Here is a 15693-nt window from a genome sequence, read left to right on the forward strand (position 1 = left end):
AGAACAAATTGGTACAAACTAGGTAGTGAATGAGTTGAGGCTGGAAATTAGAAGTAGCTTCCATATCGTTGGAGCTGTGAGATTTTGGAAAATCTTCTTTTAGGAATGGAACAGGACAAAACCTAAGAGCATTTTAGTTGGGCGATGAGGTTATAAGAGGGACTGTTTCTTCTGTAGACTGACTGTAATGTTGCTATAGAAGCAAAACCAATAAAGTTTTGTTTTGTTTTGTTTTTAACCCTACATAACAGCTCAAAGAAACAGGTTTTGAAGAGCGCAGTTTTTCTGATTGGTGACTGCTAGATGTAATCTCCAAAGGAATTGTTACTACCATTAGAATCAAGGAGTTTTGTGTGTGTTTAATTGTTTAGAAGATCAGAGCCCACAGCTGTTCTTTGAATTAGGTTGTAGCCACATTCTTTAAGGATGATTAATTTCTATTTTTTTTTTTTTTTTGCAGTTCTTACAAGTAAATCCAAATTCTACTCAAAGGGTTCTGGTCTTTATCTGGCTTAGAACTGGGGTCTCCAGTCCAGAAACACCTTGTGAAATAGTATAAATTATTTTGTGAAGTATTCAGTAAGGTTTCCTTTCATTTTTATGGAGTTTATTTTTCTTTTAAAATGTTTCTTTGTGTATTTTAAGTTTAAAAATTACTGCCGTAGATCTTGGGTTCCAACAGTTGCAGTCCTCTGTGCCTGGGACTGGTTTGCTACAATGCAATACGTTGATGCCAATTATTGTTACTGATCTTTCAGTACCCTCGAAAATGCTCGTATGAGCAGAAATAACTCAGATGACAGAATCTGTACATGTACTTAAAGTCTGTTGAATAAGAAATTTAGAGTCTCCGCAGAACTTTCATGTGAAGTCATGGGAACCTCTTGAAGTCATCACAGCCAGCTTAGATGTTGAAATGAGTTGTGCTTGTTTTGTGTCCCATAGAACGATTTGGATGTTAAGTAGTGCCTTGAAGGTGGAAACACAGTGTTTTGAAGAAGTGAAATCATACAGTTTGCATATAGAGGAAAATATTTTCTGCTTTCTGAACAATAAACTCGGCTCAACTGTGTGGGGTGCAGCATCACGGCTTGTTTGGCAGCAGAATTCAAAACTGCTGGGTTCTCTCCACACCCCGTCCTCTTAACCTCTTTTGGGTAGGCTGGGTGGACTCTGACATAATTTGAAAGATATTTAGACCTTTCAGATCCTGTCAGTTTATTTTTGCTATTTTGGCTCTTTCTCTCTCACAAGGGTTTGTTTTGTTGTTTTTCCTTTTGTAACAGTGTTGCTTTGGTACAACTTGTTATTTCTTAGAGACGCTGTTTTTTCTGGATGATGCCTAGTTGAGCATCTCAGTTGAACCAATTCATACGACATCCAGTTTTCCATCAGTGCGAGCCTAGACAATTGCAGTACCAATAAACTAAGGGACAAACACTTTGTCTTTTTATATGAATCATCAGATTTCAGTCGCTGTTGTCTGAGGGTTTTGTAATGATCGCTGAATGTTTTCTATTCAGGTACTGAGTGGTTCAACAGCGCAGTGAGCGCTCGTACCACTGCGTGTGGGGTGAAGAGATGTTGCTCTGTGACTCCATTCAAACCGGAATGTCGGCTGCCAGAGCATAAAAATATTGCCTGTGTAAAGGGAATGCTCGCTCCCATGTTGTGTTTCATCTGCAGGTGCAGTCTGGCGATGCTTGTATTTAGGGTGAAATATTGCAGAGCATCTCCTGTGAAATTAGAAGAGTTTTCCCTCTTAATAAGAACACAAATATAGGTCACTTAGTTCTTTTAAAGCTAATGTCATCACGCTGGAATGGTTACATCAGACGAAGACTAACAAGAGCCTGGAAGATATTTGAAGAAATAACCTTTAAAACAAAAGACCTGGATTTAATGCTTATACAGTCTTTTTATACCTGAAAATATGTATAAGTGATTAACCTGAGGTCCTATTAAAAAAATAAATTATTTTCTTCCATTTTATAGGTACTAAATGAAGCAGTGGGTGCACTGATGTATCACACTATCACTTTAACACGAGAAGACCTGGAGAAATTTAAAGCACTTCGAATAATCGTCCGAATTGGCAGTGGTTTTGATAATATTGACATCAAATCTGCTGGAGATTTAGGTATGACTATCAAAGACATTATTTTACATCTTTTACTTGCCTTCAGAAACCTGATAGCATCCAAGTCTTTGCATTAATGTTTTGTGTGGAATTTATACTAACATAGTATGTAAGTTGTATAATTTTCTCATCGAGGTGTTTAAAAGTCGTTATGGAGATACTGTCATTAGTTAATTAAGTGATAATATTAATAGCTTTGTGACAGGATGACAATCTGCCTGTTCAATATTAATCCATGGAGTAGGGCCATAATTTTTCATCTCTTTCTTTTTTACCCCAGTTGTATATTTTAACTACTACTGCTGTAATCCAATCACAAAATATAATTCCATCACTATAGCATACTCCTTCTGTTTGAATAAAAAATGAGATCATTATCAACTGTCTGAGACTTATTTATGATGCATGAGATTTAGTACTAAACCACTCCATAAAACAGAAATATGGATTTTATAGGATATTTAGTTGTAGCTGCTTCAGAATAAATTCAGATACTGGAACCATGCAGAGATGGTGCTTAGTGTTTCACTGTAAAAAAAGCAACAGTCTGGTTTGTACTTTTCTTACTTAAAGGTAAACCATCTCTTACCTATAATCTACAGGTCAAACTACCACTTGGAATAAATGTCTGTGTATTCTTCATTTCTAAGATTGAGGTCACCAAGTATGTTTCTCATTATGCTCTGCGAAGATCTTGGAAACATTTATTTTAATGTGACAGTGCTGCATTCCTACATATTGTAACTAGTGCCACCATTCAGCACGTGTGTCCTGAAGCCCAGAAAACCTCTCTATATATGTAGAGATTGGCCTAGGGTAAAATCTGGATCAAAAACCAAAACCTAGTTCCAGCTCAAAGGCCCCAAGCAGTCAGAAGTCTGGTTTGTGCGGGGAATCCCTGGTAACAGGAAGATCTTGGCAGGTTTATTGGCTGTTTCTGCAAGTCTTCATGCTGGATTGTAATCCAAGTTTATAATTTAAATACATCCACATTAATGCTTCAAGGCGGAGTACAGCAGATTTGGGAAATTGTCATTCATATGAAATGCTAAATGGCCACATTCCTAATCATTCATTTCCTATTTTGTGATTAGACTGAATTGCACAGTTAGGATCCATCCTGTTTGTGCATTCCAGTACTTACGAAATAAAATTGTCCACTCTTTTAACGGCCAATAAATGCTGGAAGGTTTACTGTGAAAAACTTCTGATTTTAATAGGGTGAAATGGTTGGAATTAAATACCAACTCACCACTACTGGCACAAATCACTTCGTATTTTCTGAACTAGTACAAATAATGTACATCTCAAGGAGGTAATATGAGAGTTAATCGCTCTTTGTAAAAAGCTTTGATTCACTCTTGAATTATAGAGTTAGACCGTGAAGTCCGACATATTCCTGAACTTGGTAGTAACTTTTGAGTTATTTTTCAAGGAGCTGTCTCATGGGCTTTTTACCAGCTTTTCCTATTATCTTCAAGCTCACACTTTTCTTAAAATGCATGAAAACATACATTGCTTGGATCAAATCTTTAAGATCTGGTCTACTTTTTCTCCAGTTTATTAACTGTTGACTAGAAAATCTGTACAAGCTGTGAGTGTAGCTGGATGCAGGTGAAGTGGGAGTCAAGGTGATGCCCGTCAACTCCTGAGTTTTCCAGCACTGAGCTTCACACGAGATCACAGAGAGCACTGGGAAAAGGGGAGAGGAAAGGAGGTGGGCTAGAAGCAACGGATATGATAATGTGCCATCTTTTCCTGTGTGAAATGTCTCTTCTTCATATCCTTGCCTCTTGCTGCCTTTTGTGCTTCACCATGTGTCTGCCTTTCAGAAATTAGCTGGTTTTAAAGTTGAGGGAAAACAAGGAAAAGGAAATCCTACAGTTTAGGGGAGAAATTTATCTAACTCTTTTCCAATTATCCTAAGGAAACCTATTAGGGAGGAAGTTATAAGGTGAGTTCAGTTCCTTATTTCTCTTCCCAAATACGTTATATAAGTCTTTAAGCTCCCTTTAAGCATAAGCATTATGTTTAAAGCATTATATTTAAGCATTATTTTGTTGATGCCAGCTATCAGAAGATACGCTTGTTAAATTTGTTTTGCCATCTAAAACCTGCATTTGTGCTCCATTAAAGACTTGTATAAGTAAATGCGGCTGTTTTAAATTATGCACTTAAAGGGATGTTATTTTTCAGTTTTGTACATTTACCCCCACTCATGCTTTTTTCCCATTTTTATAAAAAGGTGAGTTTCATACTAGCATTGATGTTAACAGGATGCCAAGATTAATATCCCAGCCAATTATGCTGTTTTATCTTTGTCAGTCTAAGAGCAGTGACTCAGCAGACACTGTATCTCAAAAGCAAAGACAAATAGTTCTGCAGGTTCCTTATGTTGCTGTTTACTGATCTGAAGAAAGCTGTAAAAGAGTGCTGGGCAGCAGAATAAAGGCATTTGAATGTAAAACATAGATAAATATGGTATAAGCTTATTATTTATCAGATTATTGTTATTACTATTATTTAAGATAATTTTTTTCTTCCTTGCTTTGCAAGATATACTGGTGTCATTGAATATTTGTTTATGTAAAAACCCAAACAACTAGACAGCGAAAACAGTAGTAGGGTGTTTTCTAGTCTACAGAACACTTTTTTTCCTCCACCGTGAAATTATACTGCATACTGATTGTGATCTCGATCAGCAAAACTGAGACACAGACATTGGTGGGAGCTGATGATTAGAGCAAGAACATGAAGTAAACAGAAAGAATGAAGAGAAACGAGTCAAAAAGGATATAAACAGTTTCAAGGAAACACTTTGCTTAACTGCTGTATATTGAGTAGCAGAAGGTAAAGAGCAGAATGGGATAACTTGCATGCAATTATAATCACTTGTTCCTTTTTTGAAGTAATATTGTGAGTCTTGAATCAATCCAATGTGGAAATCTGTAACAGTCTTTTAGCTGCTTGGTGTTAAGCCCTTTTCAACTAGGAACTTTTCAGCTGTTAGGAACACAGCCTTAATTTTACATTATCTCTACCTGCCATGAAGAAGCAAATTTTATGTTTCCCTATTGACAATGCAATAGGTTATCTCGTTAATTTGAAGGGCCAGGAAAGGACTTGGATTCGTTGTGTTGTTATTCTACAAACCCATGTGCAGCATGAAACAAATTGTCGTGATTACCCATACATGAATTGGAAATACTAATAGTCATCCTGTGAGGGCTTTGAAGAGTTTCTGTTATTATAAATTATTTTATCTCTTTTATAGCTTGTATAGATGGCTTTGGGGAGGGTATCTGCTCAGTGGTGGAAGGCTAACTCACGCAATTAAATCTAAACAATGGTCATTAAGGGCACTGTTGCGAGCCAGGAGGATTCCTCTTTGTTATTCAAAACATCAAGCTCAGTGTGCATGTGAAACACTTACCAGGACTTCTTTAATATCTGACATCTTCAGTGCTTTCCTTTTGTGGTTTCAGTGATCGATTTATTGTTTGCCTTAGTTTGCAAATACCGTACATTGTAATAAAATGCCAGAAAAAAGGTTTGTACATATTTATCAACTAATGTCAAGTATTCTCTCTACCATTACAGTCGGAAACTTAGTATTTGTGCAAAACAAGTGTTGAAATACCTGTAAATTTAAACATCATACTCCTCAATTGCTGTTAAATGAGAAGAAGTAAGAAACATTTGGCAACTGGTGTCCTTTCCCCCTGGTTCTTTGCAGGGATCGCAGTATGTAACGTGCCAGCTGCCTCAGTGGAAGAAACAGCAGATTCTACCATGTGCCACATTCTGAACCTGTACAGGCGAACCACCTGGCTGCACCAGGCTCTGCGAGAAGGGACGAGAGTACAGAGCGTCGAACAGATCCGGGAAGTGGCTTCTGGAGCTGCCAGGATCAGAGGGGAGACCTTGGGCATTATTGGATTAGGTACGTTGCCTTGAGAGGTGGTTTAATCCTCCTCACCTTCCATTGCTTCAAAAAAATTATGAAGATTTGAGCTGTAGAAGTGGAACGCCTGGTTCGCTCCTCTGGATAATAGCACCTCATTCCCGGTGTTTATATGATATGTCTCAAATGTTTTCCCCTTAGACAACACTGTTTCCCTCAGAAAACTCTTTCTGTTGCTGATACCCTCTCAGTTCTTTGAATTCCTGTACATCTTTCTGTTGCTGTATTGTCTGCTGTCAGGAACGCGGGTTGTAAGAGGAAACACCATCGCTTCTCTTTTCCGTGACAAGGATCTTGCTTCTTCAGCCCAGTGTCACATGGATATGTTGTATTTCTTGTCTGTTGTCACATCTGGTTCTGAGTGCGCTTTTTTCCCTCTACTGTTTTTAACATATCTGAAGAGTCTTTGCCGCAGTAACAGCCTGCAGAGCAGTTATTCTGTGCATTTGGTTGAGCTGCAGCTTCAATTGTACTCCAGCTCAAACGAGAGGAAAAATACAGGCAAGAAAGTTTGAAATGTTTCCAGACCTAATAAAATCACCTACTTACCTCTCTGAATGGCCCTGAATGTGTTTCAGCATCTAACAGATGGATGGGCTTGCTTGAGATGAATTAATTACTGTCTGTTACACAAGTAGAGAAGAAAAACAAGCAAGTCAGATTCTATATAAAAATTATTCAGTCATGTGCTTGTCTTATCAAAGATCTGATAGATTGTGGATATAATTGCTGTGGTATTCATCCACAGGAATTAATAATACGATTTTGACAACAAGGCATCATACTTAAATGACTGTTCCTGTTACACATTGCTGTCAAATAACTCAAGTCACGAACTCTTAGTTTTGGAAGCTGAAAATAGCTTAGTGTTACATGGTACTCATTTAAATGAGTATGCAGCACAGCAAAAACATCTTCGCAGTCAAAGAACTGCCTTTAAAATATGACTTTCAAGAAGACAGTAACGAAGTTGCTTTTTCAAATCTATGCCCATGTAATCATGCACCTCATGATTATTGCACTTACAGTTGCAGCATCTGTACATAAATAATAGACAATCACCTGCAGTGTCTTTAAAAATGGAAACGCTTACCTGCTTTTTGGAATTTCATCCTTGGCTCACGTGCTATATGCATATTTGTTGGAGATATCTGTCCTGTTGACAGTGCATTTTTTTAAATGCACAAATTCCACACTGAGATTATAAGTGAATTTTGTGTGTGTTGTTTTTGTTGTGAATAACAGAAAAGTATCCAGAAACAAATGGATAGTCAGGTTGCCAATATGTGTATAAAGCTACATAAATTCTAGGTTTTCGTTTTAAAAAGCAAGGGTTTTTTATGTGCATGATACACTAAAACGCTAGTAAAATCTGATTTTAAAGGTGCACATCTGTTACAGTTCTTAACTAGCCATCTTCTTTAGCCTTTTATTGTTCCTATTTCTTTTCATACAAGAGAGTATTCAGAACATGAAGGAAAATCAAGTTCAAACTCAGTTTTGAACACTTCCACTGTTTCTTTTTGTGCAGGTGTGTGAATAGGCGTAACATTTTGATTTTGACCTGTTGTAGCAAACACCTATGTAACTACCTTGTTTCCCTGAAAATAAGGCAGGGTCTTATATTAATTTTTGCTCCAAAACTTACTACTTTCTTAAATGTATAGCTGCCTGGACACTATTTAAATTGACCTTTTTTTTAAAAAAAAAAAATGAACTGTAACTAGGGCTTATTTTTGGAATAGGGCTTATATTTTGAGCATCCTCAAAAATCCTGAAAAATCATGCTGGGGCTTATTTTTGGGGTAGGGCTTATTTTTGGGGAAACAGGGTATGTTTTAATGAAGAATAAAAATGTTGTCTTAGAAGATATGGAAATAGGGCTGTACTGGACTTGGCATTTGAGCAATCCAGGCACTCAGGCTGTGATATACTCATTTTCCTATTACAGATCATTGCAAGAGGCCACCTGTCTCTAGTTTAAAACTAAAATGTGTATTTGCAACCACCTTCAAAAGACTGTTGCCCTTAGGTTATGTTTCTTTAATAGTGGCTTCTTCCCACATCTGTAGTTTTACCTCAGTTTATTATTTTATTATGTAGACACGTCAACATCAGAAGTGATGAACCATTGGGAGGCTATGAAATAAACTTTTTGTTTGTTTGTTTTTATATCTTAAAGGACTTTTCCAACCTGAATGATTCTGTGATTCTAACTTTCACCATCTGGAACTAAGTCCTCCTTTAGTTCTGTGTAGTATCATTGATTCTGTCTTTTCTCATTAATTTGCATCCAAGATCGCATCATATCTGAACCATAGCTATATTTCTCTGTTATTCTCTTAAACTCGCAGTCTTTTCAGCAGTGAGTTGCTTAAATGTATCACTTTGCTGCTGAGCTAACTCCAGACCTTCCTCACGTCCGTTCTGGGCTTTTCTCTTAGTTTGCCGAAGAGAAACACCCCAGCTCTTGTGTGTCTCTGTTTCATTCCCTCCAAAGCTTCTCTACTCCCTTCCTTATCCACTGGTCTGGCCAAGTTTCGTGACTCATTTGCCTTTTTTTTTCCATCCCCAACTCTCTTTTCTTTGCCGCCTCTCATGCATATTCCTCCTTCGACACTTGGTCTAGCCTACTTAATCCTATTACTCCGTGCTCCTCCTTTAAAGTTAACCCCATCTCTCATCCGCTGCTTGTACTGAGCTGGCAGATAAGCAGAGACTCAACAGCGTGATGCCTCCTTCATGTGCTTGTTGGTACCATCCGTCATTGTTGTGTTGTTTGGTTTGCCTCTGAGCTCCTTAGGGCAGAGCCTGTGATTCTTGATGTGTTTAAGAAGTGTGTGATTCTTTCAGCCTTACATAAATAATAATATCACATCATTAAACATCTGTCTTTGTCACTTTTAATCTTTATTACTATCCAGTGTCCTATATTTCAAGGGATGCATCACAAGCTTGGATAGTAAGCCCTGCTACCTTTTCACCTTATATCTACACATTTAGGTTTTTTTTAAAGGAGAATATTTATGAACAGCAGCAAGTACTTGGATGAATAGATAGCTGAACCTGCTTCTGCTGTAATGATGATTTTACAGCAGCGAAGGCAGTGAAGTCACACTCCCTTCCCCTTCCTTCCCAGCTACAAATGCTGATGACTAATAGCTAATGCATTTCCTCACTCAAGAGAGGTGAAATTCCGCCAAATACATTTGTCTCCGTGTCGTAATGAATGTCATCACTCGTTTTGTCTTTCCTCACCTGCTGTATTCTCTCAACAGTCCCACGGTCCTGACTAGGTGTTGCCAAGAGTACTGATCTGCATTGTCAGACAATATTAAGGCTTAAGAGTTGGGTGGTATTACCATGCAATAAATGATGTGCCCTTAGCGGTCTCGCTCGCTCTCTTCATGTGCTCAGCAGCAAATAGAATAAAGCGGCACTCTCTGCATTCCAGAGTTTTCCAGGAGGAAGTAAAAATTACCCAGATTCTCCATTAGTGTTACATAGACAGGAAGGAGCTGCTATAAGTGAAAGTGCTTTTTCTTTACATGGAAGTCTGCGGGCGGGTAGTCAACATTTACACGGTATCAACTTGGTAATATGAGGGTAGGATGCACGTTCTTTGCCCTGGGGCTGGGTGGGTCATTGGCAACTGCAGCTACTCTGCTGTCACGCTCAAATCAGCAAGGTCAAGGGCAGAGACACCTGTGAACTGGGGGAGTCGGGAGACTTTGAGGGAGTCGATGGGTCAGACTGTAGCAGGAGACCTGGTTGTTTTTGATGAGTCTCTCCTAACACTTCTGGTGTCACCGAAATGATGCACAGGCTTTGTCAAAGCTTTGAAAAAATCTCCGAATTTTAAAATACTTTCTGCTTTTTTTTGCGATTGTATGCAACATTAATTTTCTGCATTCTTCCATACTACAGACCAAGAAGTTCATTTAATATTTTGAACTTCGGAATTTGCCTTCCCTGGAAACAGCCATGAATATTCATAGCAATCATACGTGCTTTTGAGATAGAGTTGTCCCAAAGATGGGATGCTTTGTGTGCTGTTCTGTTGTTCTTGATCTGCTGTGGTAGGTTTTGAGCCACCCTCATATCCAGGAGAGTCTTTTTATTTCCTGAAAAACTCTTACATAATAAGTCATAGCTTTGTGTTTGTACTGTATTGTCAGACTGTAGTTTAAAAAGGAATTGGCAAATTATGTGTGTCCACCTGTATATTTGTCTAACGACTGAGACTAATTATGAATTGTCAGTTGCAGAAGAGTTTTATCCGACAAAATAATTGTAAAAAAACAATTCTGGCTGGAAATACATGCGTGTGATTCCCAAGTGTTTCAGAAGGAAACTTTGCACACAATGGGGAAGGCTGTGGTTTATTAGCCTGGTTGCAATGAATGGAAAGTGTAGCTTTAACTGGAGAGTCTGTTGTAAGAGATTTCACTGTCATGAATCCCCTCAGGTATTAGTGTTGTAAAGAGTGTAAAAAAGAACAGATGACAGAATGTTGCATGTGAAAATGAATGGAGCTGGAGTAGAAGCCATACGTTTCCTTTAAAAAAAAAGAAATAAATTGTTTACAATTGTGTGACCGATTCCTTGAGCTGTGAACATGCCAAAATTTGAAAATAATTCAGTGTTTGTGCTGAAAATTGTCTAATTCAAGTTTATTAAAAAAACAGCTTAGAAAGCAAACAAATAACCTGTACACAAGTATTGAAATAATGGATTTAGAAGAATATTTTAACTTGGTGTCCCCAAAGAAAAGCAGACAGCCCCCATCAGATTGACACGCTGTTTAATATTCCAAGCATATCTATCGCTAAGCACCGCAGAACTGCTGCGTTCAGGTTAAATGATCAACAAAAAAACCTTTCTTCCTGTGGCTTCTTAAGTTTATTCAAAGAGAAACTGAAAAGCAGAGGGAAATCCCTTCAAGGCAGTTGGAAAGAGATGGGATTTCCCTATGTTAATTTGATGCTTTTTTGAACAAGCTCCGATGTTACAAAAGAAAACTTGTTGACTTTTTTTTTTTAAAGGATACATGATGATTATGGTGTGTCTAGTGATGCTTTTGAAATGCCTTTTTCTGACATTCGTAATACAGTAACGTGTCTGGTGTGTAGTCTTGTAACCTGAAAAGTGTGTCATTTCTTGTTCTTCCAAGTATCCTTAGTCATGAGATGTATTCACTGTTTTTTCTCAGTGTTTTACTGGTAGTGTGTCAAAAGGAAATACGTACCTCCTGATAGAAATACGTACCTCCTCATACATGTGATGCCCAAAGGCAATTTCAGGCACAACCGTGAAAAATGACAGTCAGGAAAGTGGAACAGAGAGAAATGAAGGTCCGTGTGAATAGCAAATGGTACCACACTCTTCTGAACTAGGTGCCATATGATGGACTGTATTTATTCATCATTTAGGGAGATGGTTGCAAAATTTCGTAAAGGCCTTAGATGACAGGATTCTAGTAGGCATTTTAATGCCAAGAGGATGTTATTCAAAATGAAAGAAAATACCAGTTCAGAAAGGAGATTCCGTGCATTGAGAGTGTCTGAGCTTCAGATTAAACAAATTATCTTTTATTGCATCCATTTTTGACGATTAATTTTATAGCTTTTTATTAAAGCCAGCTGGTCCATCGTGGGTAAGAATAAGTCCTTGGTGGGATGTATTCACAAGCAGTTGTGTTTTGCCATAAACAGGCCCAGCAGACGAACCCTTGCATTACACAGATTATTGCAGATTACGTGACATCTTCTGGCCTTTCAGATCTCTGGTTGCAAAGGGTGCAAACCTGCTGCTTTATTTCAAACAAAGGTGGCGTGAAACAGCCTAGATGTAACATTCCTGATCATAACGATGATTTCAAGTGAGATGGGAATCGCTTCTTCATTTTTATCTTCTTCCCATTGCCGTACCAAACATCACGGTTTGGTACAAGCGTTTGCAATAGACAGGAGGAGGCTACCTTACACCAGCTGCTTCGCATCTGTTCTCATCACGTATTTATCTTGTTCTAGGGCGTGTTGGACAAGCAGTAGCGCTACGTGCCAAAGCCTTTGGCTTCAGCGTGATTTTCTATGACCCGTACCTGTCGGACGGCATGGAACGCGCGCTGGGGCTGCAGCGGGTGAGCACTTTGCAGGACCTGCTGTTCCACAGTGACTGTGTTACCCTGCACTGCAACTTGAACGAACACAATCATCATCTTATTAACGACTTCACCATAAAGCAGGTAATAATCTCTGTGAACGCCCTCCGCACACTGGTGCTGGTTGTTGACACTGCATAGCATTTGTCTGCGTAAACAGGCAGATTCTTATTTGAAAGGAATTTCTCTTTTGCTGCTTTGAGATCAAGCAGGTGTATAACTGATTAAGAAATAGGTGGTGGCTTATTATTATTGCTTTTATTGTCTTTTTTTACTCAGTAACATTGCACTTGTGGAAAATAATTTGCTCTTCTTAATTTTGCTCAGGTTTAATAAAGTTGCATTTATGTAAAAGCACTTTTCCTATGTCTTCTAGTAGCTACTTCCTTGACCTGTGTACTTTCAGGTAGCAGTTCTACCTCTCACTCTTGTTCCTCAATTTCAGTTCTTTAGATGCATTTTAAGGATTATGACTAAATGGCTCCCCCCTGTGCTCAGTCCTGATGCTTGCAGAGTGCTTCATGGATGGATCACATTCACAGCATTCCATTATTTGGAAAAATAATGTTTCTTAGAATTAATACTAACCTCTCTCTAAAGTTTTAAGTAATATTAAAATAATTTCAAAATCTTGGTGTAGGAACTAGTCCATTATTGACTAATTTGATAGTAAGCATTTTCATTAGATGTCTAGATTCTGACTCCAAATTCAGTGTAGGTAACAGCAAGAAATATAACGTTGAGATGTAAGAATGTAGGTATTGTGCAGAAAAGTTGATTTTGCTGTTCTTTACACATGCAGTGTCTGTATGTGTTGGTAACAATGACAGCAGCACTCTTGCGGTAAAATCGTTGCTTGACTCTGAGAAGTAGTTTGTACCTACTACTCCTGAATTTTAGGAGAATTGAAGTAGTTACCGAATGTGCTCCACAGTCATGGGAGCACAGCAGAATAGTGCCCATGTAACACACTTATTGATTCGACAGTTTGGGGATTTTGCAGATCCATCTCAACATAAAATCAGGGTTTGGGATTTAAACTCTAAAAAAAGCTAAGTAGTTTAAAATGCAAATCTCTAAGAGGACACAGGTCTGTCACCCTGCCCTGAACATTCTCTTTTGTTGTGTGCTCAGGTACATTTAATGGTTATTACATGGCTAGATGCCTTTGCAAACAGACATCTAGACCCAAACAGAATCATGCTGAATTCAGCGACCATCTGGAGGCTTAGCAGCGGTCACTTTGTGTACTGTGAAACTTGGGCCAGTGTCTCAGGAGGTGTTTCAGTGGAGGTGGATAAATGTGATGAGCTTTGGAGAGGGCTTAGTGCATTAATCAGAGAAATAAACCAACTAAAAGAGGTTAAAACTGAGTGATAGCATGAAATGCCTGTGATAAAGTCTGTACTGGAAAGGATATCGTAAGCATTTATCTCTCTATTCGTTATCCTTCATGAGTAAAGCAAGGATTAAAATGGTAGAAGATAGTTCTTGCTTTGGATAAAGTTTGGATGGAGCAGTCTGTACTGTAGCAGCTGATGTGAAAGCCATAAAGTTGTAACACCTCTGACTGTTTAATTTGTAAAACACATCTTCTGAGTATGTGTCAAAGAGCCGAAAAGCTTTTTTTAGGCTGACAGATGTTAGAGTTGGCCTAAAATTTTCAGAGAGCATTGCATGCCACTGCTGTCCAATATTGCATGCTCATGTAATAACCAGTTTTTAAACAAGGAAGTGTGGCTCATCTCATTTCACTGAAGTATCACCCTGAATTTTGTCTGGAATCTGAAAGTATATAACCTTAAAATGTCTTTGAAAATTTGGTGTCAGTCTTCTCTTTGAGTAGCTTTTCCCTTTAATTAGGGAGCATTGTGCCCAACCATCGTGCTTGGCCTTGCACTCTCAGCATAGCTCAGAGAAGTGTTTCAAGCTTGTGTTTATTGAACCCAGGGCAGTCGAGTGCTCTTAAGAGAAGCTGAGGTCATCTTTAGTTTTGCAAATATGAGAAAAAGACGCTGCAGTTTAAACGCTCTACATTTTTACAGCAGCTGTGCAGGTTTGGTGTAGGCGAATTTACCAGATCTCAGCAGTTCTAGCTGTGAAGCTCTTTCAAGTTTCCACCCATTAAGGGTCATCTCCAGCTGCATCCATCCACCCTTGTAGTTTTGTCATGAGTCACGTAATTCATTCCCATTAGAGTGCGTTTATGCAGCCATGTTCTGTTTGATTTGGACTTGCCTTAGTACTAGCTTCAGAGTTTTGTAAATAGTCTTAAAATGAAAACTCAAGCGAGGTTATTAAGGTTGGACAGACGATTTTAGCAAGGTTCACTTTGATTAAAGTTTTCAAGTCCTTCAAAGGGCATATAAATACACTAGGCTATACTTAAAACTCAAATTATCTATTTGAAGAGCACAGAAATAGGAAAGGTGTATAAACTCCCACAAGCCTCTATGGTGATTGTCACTTGGGCGAGCCCTCCTGCGCTAGTTTTGATCTAGTTCTCGGCTGACTTAAGCAGTGGAGATGCAAGGGTAGTTCCCATCAGGAATGTCTTGTAGTAGCAACTACAAGATCATGCCTTAAGATCAGGCCACCGTTTCCTCACTGCTCTAATTGCCAAGTTAATTACAGAAAACTAAAAGAAGTGTCCCTTAGTTCTGCTCCTGGAGGTGGACTTTGGTTTTGCTGTAGAGACCAGTAGATGGTTCTCTTGCAAGCCCAGGAATCCGCAGATGGAGAGAGGCAGGGCCACGCTAAACCTAGTGAGGTGGCCACCAAAATATGGTGGTGTTTTTTCTTACAACCTTACTGCAAGCATAAACATGTTAATTGTTTAATATTCCCTGTGATCTCATGTAAAAAAAATCTCGTAGCAGACTTTCATCCAAACCTCCTTGTTGTGCATGAATTTGGCATTTCAAATCAGTCTTTCAGAGTAAGGATGCATTTACATAAGCTTGAGTTTGATGTGTAGGTTTCAAGTAGTTGACTTGGCGTCAAAATGTTGGGGTTTTCTTGTTCTTACGGTGAGAGATGGAGTCAGTACGAAATGAGATTTCTATAGTTCATCTTGGACATGGTTCCTGCTCTTCATATGCTCACCTTCCCACACAGAAATGCTTCTGAGACCAGAAGCTGTTTGACATATCTGGTAAAAGATTAAGTATTAGGGTGACTGGAAGCAGGATGTAGTAATTTATCTTTTTTTTCCGTACCATCTCCCTTATTTAAACCACCACTTTGTTTTCATGTTGTGGATATATTATGGTGTAAATTCTTGTAGTTCTCCCCACACAGTGTCATCTACAATGTTAATGTGTACAAAGCACAGCACAGCTTCTCTCCTGGGCACACAGCGTTCTCAACCAAATTCATTTTCATGCCTTCTAATTGAATAATATAAGAATTCTTTAGACCTTTATT

General features: G+C 38.5%; 1 protein-coding gene across 6 annotated transcripts in view; it reads left to right on the plus strand.

Annotated features, from left to right (window-relative positions):
- The window catches only part of CTBP1 (C-terminal binding protein 1), a 254878-nt gene that overhangs the window by 227266 nt on the left and 11919 nt on the right, over window positions 1-15693 (plus strand). For all 6 annotated transcript variants that reach the window (XM_082052083.1, XM_082052082.1, XM_082052081.1 and 3 more), the window contains 3 exons: window positions 1996-2140; window positions 5877-6083; window positions 12137-12351. In XM_082052083.1, the coding sequence (XP_081908209.1) occupies window positions 1996-2140; window positions 5877-6083; window positions 12137-12351 (567 nt within the window). The remainder of the gene's footprint in view (window positions 1-1995; window positions 2141-5876; window positions 6084-12136; window positions 12352-15693) is intronic.

This window comes from Streptopelia decaocto (assembly GCF_964273445.1).
Source record: "Streptopelia decaocto genome assembly, chromosome: 4".
NCBI classification, from domain to species: Eukaryota; Metazoa; Chordata; class Aves; order Columbiformes; family Columbidae; genus Streptopelia; species Streptopelia decaocto.